Raw genomic sequence first — 8,981 nt, 5'->3', positions numbered from 1 at the left:
CTGCCAAGCACCTCCAACCTCTATGGGTGAAATTCACTAAGCGTTAACTATTTTTGCTTTCCATTTAAGTTAACATGCGCTATATTCCTCTATTTCAAAGAGTGAGGTAGGAGTCGATAGGGCGCTTTCACACGAGGATTCGCATTTTTTCCTTGATGTCCATGTAGTGCCCATACAGCGTGCTGCATACGGAAGACTGGTGAAAAGTCACCCCCTGTCAAACACCTTAGAGATGGCTCTTAGGGTAACTAGAAGATGCAATTTTTAAACTGAATCAAGGTCAGTTATCAAGGAATCCGTATGGAGTTTTTATATGCTCTGCAATACAAAATGTACTGGAAATAAAGAAATAAAACTTTGTAAGGTTCACTATTATTTAATTATGGGCACGACCCATTCACCTGACGATGTAACCAAGTTACCAAATCCGAGTCGTGCCCATAATTAAATATTAGTGAGCCTTACAAATTTTTATTTCTTTATTTCCAATATGGAGAGGTTTCACAAAGTAAAGCCTGAAGTTATCAGTTATACAAAATGTAATGTTAGATATACGAAGGAAATCACGCTTACAAGTATGGACGAGCCTAGATAAAATCGCAACATGTATAACAAAAAGTATAAAAACAGAAAAAATACACTCATACCGTTTAAGCAAGAGCTTACGCACTATGTACAACGGTTGAACGGCCCCAGTAGCAAACATTATGACGTCAGTAGGGATTGTGCGAGGGAGTGGCGAACGAACCAATCACCTGCTGCGAATGTGCAAAAACCATTCCTTTCCCCTAATCCTCGGCGTTCCTGGGGGAGGTATTTTTTTGGGAGGCCAGGTAGGTATTTAAGGGTCAGGTGTCAGTGGTGAGCTTCACTTTTCAAGTGTCTCAGTTGCAGCAATAACATCTCGGAGCAATAATATCTCATCAGGCCAAGTTCAGGGACAAGAGTTGAACATTCCGGCTTCTGCAAGGTGTTCGTGATGGCAAGCAACACGGGATCTGATCGAGAGGGACATTTCGACGTAATCGGGAATCTTCCCCCTGAGGTGGCGTCCTATATACTAAGGTAAGTTCACAACCTTGATTTAAAAATTGCCCCGCAAGCCGCGGGACGTGATAGGATAACAACCTTTACAAGAGTACTTACATAAATAGTTGCGCATTGTGACAGATTGGACTGTCTATTGTGACTATCTGCTCTATTTAGGGGAATAAACTAATTCCTTTTTCTCTCCGTTCCGCAAAATACATGCTTTACTAGTAGAGTAAAAATTTGAAATACATTTGTTTGAGCGCAAATTTTAAAATATGACTTTAGACATGTCGTGGTTAATAAAATAGGGCATAGGAAGTTTCAATAACGGACATCTTTATCTTCTATCCCTTTCTATTCTTTTCTATCTACTTAGTGACTACCTTAAACTAGTTGTTAATTGTTCTCGTGATTTAGAGAAAGTTTTTAAAAAAACAGCAAACACGCCCATTTATTGTCTCTAGGCACTTGAACCATCCCTGATATTGAATTATAGCTCAAGGAGCCACTTTTTTAAACGCAGACGTTGCGTAGATTGTATCTATTACTTATACCTTATTCTTATTACTGTCCGTGGGCAGTGGTAAGCAGGAACCCGTCACCAGTACCAAAATGAAAGCTTGCCAATATCGTGTTCGATAGACCCACACTGAAATTGCCTCTGACATATGACTATGTGGGGCCACTGGTAGAATTGGTGGTAGGCGATAGGAATATCCGTGCTTACATCCTTAAAGTGAAGGTAGACGCGATCACGAAATAATATGAAGGAAATAGGCTGCTCGACTGAGATTCCATACGTCATTCAGTAATACATTCCATATTTCCTCCTACTGCCGGGGTGGCTACGGTTCCAAAATTACAAAATTAACCGCAGCACTCGCTAGAGGGACTGAATGCATATTTTTGCTACCTGTAATTTTTATGCATTCTAATTTTCCTGCAGTTTTTCGAGGTATTGATTTTGGGTACCCCTGCGAGCCACGTCCAGGTATTTTGAATTATCAACAGCATACAGCATTTAATCACGTCTCAATCCCACTGTCATATGGTTTCCAAAACGTGTGAATAATAAAATCAACATTTACACAAGTGAAGATGGTGAGTGCTCCCGCCAAGTATACATCGCACGAGACCACATTGCGTATTCACTAACGTAGAATCTCATATTATTTAATGGTGAGTAATTAATAGCAGTCTACCTATGCAAATTTAGTTTCAACCACAGGGTGCACCGCTAATAGAATACGTGACTTTTTTTGGACCGTGTGGTGTGCATGTGGGAGTCCAGTTACATGCTGCATGCTGATGATTGATCATCCCCTGCCAAACACCCTAGAGGTGGCTCGCAGGGTATTATGTAGATGTAATATGCTGAAGGTAGGAAGCGTGGTTTAAACTCAGCATAATGAACAGCCAGGGGCGCCGACTTATAAAAAATATTGGGGGGGCCCATATCCGAGGTCTTGCCCCGGGAAGAGGTTAAATTCAAAGTGTGTCGTAGCACCGAAACACTATCATGATTCACACCACCTGATTCAGTTAACCTGCTTAACCTTATAATTATTTGTTTTAACACATTGTTGAATTTATTTTAAAAGGTAACTATCGTCAAACATGGAAAATAAAAATTACCAATATATTTTTGTGATTTCACAAAGCATAACATAACATAATTATTTTCTTGAATTATTGAGGGGGCTCCGCCCCCACAAACGAATCTTTGAGGGGGCTCGGGCCCCCTCAGGCCCCATGGAGTCGGCGCCACTGTGAACAGCATAAAGTCAACACATTACAGAGTTTGCCATTCTACACTGAAAAAAAAACAAAATCGCCTCGTGTGATCGCAATCCAGTTTTAAAAATATATCCACTTAATGAGAAAGCTAAAGTTAGATAAAGGTAGTCATTGAAACAAGTCCGCCAAAGCAAAAGGATTTCATCGCAAATTAATGAAGGCCAATTAACACTAAAAATATTATCAGATGAATACAAGAAGCGCAAATGAGGGGTATGGACGAAACCAAAAGAAATTTAAAAATCAATTTGGATATGTACGACATGCGAATTTGGGATTTTCTACGGGAGGGGACACAAGGTCTTGAGGGGGAAGAGGGCTACAGCAGTTCGACGATAGGGAAGGAGAGGGGGCGGGGGGCACCTGCTTGGGCCCGCCCCGACTTACGCACGGGAATTTCCGTTTGTTTAAATGCACTTTTAACTGCAAACAAGGCTAAGCTTAAGACTTATTGGCATAACTGACTTATCTAACGTCTGAAAAGCGATAGCTTGGAAATCTTGCCTGGCGTGCAGCTTTTTTTTCAAGATTATTTGCAGCCCTAGTGGAAATCTCAATGGGATCTCGTTTTCCTATTTGAAAATGGGAAACGTTTGTTTTTATCGGAAAGCTTTATTTTCCTTTAAGAACATAATTCCTGTAGGAAAATTTATTTCCAATAGGAAACTATTATTCTCCAATTGGAAAATGAAATATGAACATAAACTTCCGTATAGGAACAAATGTTTCCCATTGTTAAATTACTACAGGGACACAGAATCCTCTAGAGATTTTCACTAGGGTTGCATCTTAACACTTTAAGGGTAACTTAACCCATTATAACCCAATGTTGCTTTTAAGTAACATCAGAAATGTATACAGTTTCAGCTCTATTTGGTAAAGATTTAAACTAGGTGTTCTTTAGTGGTGTACAGTTCAATGGCAAAATATGTGGCAGCCACAATAATTATGATCAAGTAGAAAATTTCTGCTTTTTTAAACCGATAATTCTTGAAATTTAATTTCTCCTAAAAAGAAGCTTTGGGTTATAAAGGGTTAAGGGTTTTATTTCTTGTAGATTCCGCTAAAATGAAAGCGGTACAAATCTTGCAAGGGTAATATGCACATAAGCGGATCCATAGGGGGGGGGGGGGGCACGGGGGCACGTGCCACACCCAAACCCTCAAAAATATGCAAGATTTTTAATAAGGTCCCATTATCATTGCGTTCGTTTTGTATTACGAGATATCCTTGTGCCCCCCAGATACAAATCCTGGATCCGCCCATGAATATGCCTCTTCAATCATGAAAAGTCATCCTGATACTGTAGTATATTTGTAAACTTTATGGATTGCCTATTTATCCATGTCATTGTAGAAAGATTTTAGTGCGAGAATAGAAACGGGAGGTGCTCTATATACTCGTTCGGACATGCCTAGAATTTGCAGTAAGCATGAGGGACCCGGTTCAGAAAGACCTTATCCATAAACTTCTTGAAATTCGAAGGAAATTGCGCGATTCGTCATAAAACTACTATGGGCGTACATGAACCATTACACGCACGTTAAAATAATTAGGTTGGGAGCCTCTAGAGACTCGGGGGCTGCGCGCTACGCTTACATCAATTGAGAATCGATATTTTTAAGATCGACACCAAGAACATCATATTAGAACCCAACAATATTTACAGGTCCGACATAAACGATATACGTTTTCCCACTCACTACAGGACTTCGATAAATTCTATCCGTAACTTTGTAAGAGCATTTCCTTTGTAAACGGCTGGTGTCCCCCTCTCTCCCCGCAGGCCAATACGGGTGTTAACCTCAAACGAAAGTACCTATTTAAGTAGATATGCTAACGGTGAGTTTAAGCTAATAATTCACATTGGTGAAAATATTTCTGCAATAGGTGCATTACATTTTCTTCTGTGCTCCGACGACATGTGTGCTCTTTAGAAACAGCCAGTTTCGGCGTGTAGTCAGGCTCGAATGGCTCTGACGTCACACACATCTCTGAGGCGGCTTGCAGGGTAGTATCAGAGAGGAGAATCCTCGGTAGTATGCAGGCCCGTGCTGGGCCGCCGGGACGTATCGCAGTGCGCCCTCCAAACTGGAAATCTTTGGTGCCCTCTTGTTCCGATACCGACAAATTTTACACTCAGAATACCAGCATTGATCAGTTAGCTTGATTTCAATGATGTCTCATTTAACAGCATAATTAATAACGTCGAGTAAAGAAAATAACTAAAATAAAATTAATATAATTCAATCTGGTAAGATTCGATTCAATCTCAAGGGGGTAAGGATTAAAATTTCAACATTTACTTATCATACTTTACACCCCCAGACCTGCCGGTAGTGCTCCCTCAGACCATGGCTGTCCACCGCCCTAAGAAGGGGTCCATCACGGGCCTGGTAGTGTGATATGAATATTGTATTTGTCCTTTTTTCTATGCCTTTTATGGAGCGATGGGTTCTTGGTGGAAGCTGACACCAGCAAAATCAACGGACGAGTGAAATGAAATTCTAATTTCATATCCATGAAGTGCACGATAAGCACATTGAAATCCCACCTCCTCCCAAATTCCCTTCATCTACATAATACCCTGCGAACCACCTCTAGGGTGTTTGGCCTGGGGGTGATCAATCACCAGCATGCAATTGGACTCCAACATGCACACCACACAGTTTTACAGAGGTTAGTTGGCTACACCACAAGTCATGCAATCTATTTATGAGTTCTATCGCTGCCGTTATAATCTCTTATTGATCGTGGAAAAAATGACATTCTGAATCTGTCTGTTCTACAATCCTGCCCTTGAGATGGCTCACAGGATTCCATGCACATGCGCTCAACTATTTCCAGTGAATCATCATCTCTGTAGCAGACTGCTGGACATTATTACTAAGTAAATTTAATTGCTCTTCTTTCCCAGAATGGTAGACACGGAGACGCTGGTTTCAGGTGCAGCAGTGTGCAGGCGATATAGGACACTTATTCGTGCAGACCCACTTCTGCGTGGTCGAGTCCGAGATTACTACAAGAGGAAGCGGAATAGGGAGAGGAAACCTGGTGCTCTGAGATGCAGTCGCAGAGTTCACCCTTATGCTCCTACCAACGATCAGGGGGAACACTCTGAAGTACAAGGTAATGAGAAATTTCACTTCCTTAGCAGAAATTTTGGGTTAATACTGTTGTAATACTATTCAATAGAGCCGCACTCTTGAAATTGTTTGTGAAGCTATTTAATGCAAGGCTATAAGGGTGGCTCCTCATCTCATTAATCTATGAAAAAATTTGGAATGAAGAGATGTTGATCACTAAGTGCACTACGCTGCACTAAGGGCTCAGTATTTAGTTTCTCTTAAGATGATTACCAAATGATGATTTAAAGAAGCATTAGGCAGGAGTAACATTGAGGATATATTTCATTATTTTCAGAGAGAGATCACTATTTAGAAATCCACTAATCGTCTTGCCAATGCTTGGCTCATTTATTCTTTCATATCAGGAGCTTGAGAATATTTTAATAACTTTTCACTATTTTCTTAACTTTTCACTAAGCTTTTAATGATGGATATTTAAAATTAAAAGGTAAAGTTTAGTTCAGACTATTTCAGTTGTTTAAATTTATGACATAGTGTATGCCAGACAGATCAGATGGCAAGTACATTCATCAATACCAGGACAACGCAGTTTCAAAGAATTCCTTTACGTGAGGAAAACTATGTAGTTGCAATAATGAAGAAGCCCAATTGCCCATAAGAGCAATGAATACTTGGGCTTTGAGACCTCCGGACTTGTTGGAACTCAATTGCTATCTTTCTGCAGTCTCGTATGCTATAGGCAATGATTTTCTTTTGAATGGGTCATGTCTAGAAAGAACGGGTTTCAGAAACAGATAATGCTCATCATTCCATTGCAGTCATTGAAAAATCAAATAATCACAGTATTCTACTGAGGCTTGCTCCTATTTCAAAAGTACTAAGTAATATACATATCACCCTGATGTTAGTCATCAGTGAATAGCAATAATATATACCTATTCATGAAAGCCAATAAGCAAGAAACCGCAAACTACCTATTGTGGCCAACTGCATTTAACAGGAAGCAGGACTGTTAAAATGTTGCTGTTGCTATTTTTTTAGCACGATAAATTTTTTTAAAGTGTGCAAGGACTTAAGATGGTATGTGGTATGACCTGATTTTTATTTTTGGCATTTATTATGCCTTGTTAGTTAATAGAAATTATACAACTAAAAACAATGTTTCAGGTGTTGCCATAAATGCTGTGGCTGGTATTCCAAGGAGGTCCATTTTTAGGAGAGGCTTTCGAATGGCAAGGAGGGCTTTCAGAAATGGTAAGTCTTACATTAGATGGATTGCATACCACACTTAAAATTGTTTATATGTACTTACTAAATTGTTTCCTGTATACATTGTTAATGTTTCATATTGACCTCTTCCACAGTGGTAACAGTTCGGAGTCGATCAAGGACCTGAAATACCAGGAAATGAAATGATGGGTTATGAAAGACTAGGGAGACTTCCTGTGAGCATTTACAGCACAGAGTAGCTAATGCCAAAACAACTGACACATATTGAGTCAGGCTACTTCATCAGGGGAGTGAGGGATGGTATTGAAAAATCTGACAGTTTAATTTTGCAACAGCAAGATATGCTGACTATGTTGTGAATTTCCATCTGCTTTCATTGCTTTGATAGCAATACGTAAGACACTAGTAATGTCAATGTAATCCTAAGAGTATTTTTCTTGACTGAAAAGTGTGCTTTGTTAATGCATTTTCCAATTGTATTTATTAAATTATTTTTATCATAACATCTGGTTATTTCTTTGGGGCATACCATTATTGACAAAGGGTTTGGGAACTGATACAGAAATGATTTTCATATTTACATGTAGAGGCATATAAGTACAAGGGGTCAGGCCCCCATCCCCTGAAATCCAGGAAATGAAGAAAGTTAAAACTTCTCTGATTTAGTTAAATCATGCATGAGGACATAGCCCCAGCATGCGTGATCCTCCTCTATATGAAATAGTACATATTCCTTTCAATTTGAATAACATACATCATGGTGTGAATAATAGAGAGAAGAGGAGGCAAGAGGGATCTCCCCCTTACCATGAACAAGGATTGATATACCTCTCTGTTTGCAATGTTTTAATAAAAAAGTATAGGCTTGATGTAATTAGTCAAATGTAAAGTTTCAATACACGATCGAGACTTAAGCAGCCAAAGTTCCACTATATAAAGTGATCCTTGAGATGACTTTCAAACGAAATTTAGCTTAAGTCTCACTTTACCGTAAAGAGAGACTTTGTAAAGTGAGCAATTTCAGCGTCGTCTATGAATCGCACCCTAGAGTGGCATTTATGAAACGGAGAAAGCAGACTTTAGCCCACGTAAAGTATAATTTAGTCTAAAGTGCCGTCTATGAATCACAACCTAAAATAGTGCGATGGCTGTGAATTATGTTAGCCATGAAGCATACAAAGTTTCTCATCTTCTTGAAAACGGGTAGCAATTGATCTGCCACAAGCATATTCTCCTTCTTTAGCTTGATGTAGAGGCAAGTGTAACAGGCCTAATACTGTTAAACTTTATTGTTCTTGAAGCTGATATTTATTCTAATACAGGGTTTTAGACAAAATTTGGGAGGTTACCAATGGATTTCAGGTTGGTCGCTTTGAATTTGAATATTTGCATAACCAACAATGGGAGCACATTGACAATTTAAAGATCACTTACTTCATATGGCTTCGGAAACGTGGAGAGACAGAAGGCTCTCTGTGGCCACAAGCCATTTGGTCTTTTACAGTGAAGATAAGAGATGTGGTCCACGGGTAGAGTGGTTCCAAGCAGCCACATGGTCCTAGAGCACCAACAAGCACATTCCCCACTCGCATTTATAAAAATAATGAGAGAACACATTTTGATGGGCAAGTTTTTTAGTTTAAAACAAAAAAGTTTAGTTTATAATTTAAAGTGACAGTCATGCCTGTCTGACTGAATGTATATAAAAATTTATTTTTGCCTAGCTAAAAACCTAACAGTCTTTCAAAACTCAAAAGCTTTGGGCTCAATTTTCTAGAGAAAAAGTGCTGTGCAATCTGGACTTAATTATTTTTACTTTTGGGAACATTCGCT

The 8,981-nt window shown here is 39.3% G+C and overlaps 1 protein-coding gene across 1 annotated transcript; it reads left to right on the top strand.

The window, feature by feature from the left end:
- Positions 1–526: 526 nt before the first annotated feature.
- Positions 527–6,330, top strand: LOC124158116. The gene is made up of 3 exons (XM_046533298.1): positions 527–1,065; positions 5,747–5,958; positions 6,323–6,330. The coding sequence occupies exons 1-3, from the start codon at positions 980–982 to the stop codon at positions 6,328–6,330; spliced, it is 306 nt and encodes a 101-aa protein (XP_046389254.1). The 5' UTR covers positions 527–979.
- Positions 6,331–8,981: the final 2,651 nt, after the last annotated feature.

This window comes from Ischnura elegans, chromosome 4 (assembly GCF_921293095.1).
Source record: "Ischnura elegans chromosome 4, ioIscEleg1.1, whole genome shotgun sequence".
NCBI classification, from domain to species: domain Eukaryota; kingdom Metazoa; phylum Arthropoda; class Insecta; order Odonata; family Coenagrionidae; genus Ischnura; species Ischnura elegans.
The sequence above is the reverse complement of the archived record's forward strand: the minus strand, read 5'-3'. Positions and strand labels throughout refer to the sequence as shown.

Coding starts and splice junctions, on each gene's coding strand:
- LOC124158116 (XM_046533298.1), top strand. CDS start 980: ATGGCAAGCAACACGGGATCTGATCGAGAGGGACATTTCGACGTAATC. Junction 1,066..5,746: donor GTGGCGTCCTATATACTAAG/GTAAGTTCACAA, acceptor CTTCTTTCCCAG/AATGGTAGACACGGAGACGC.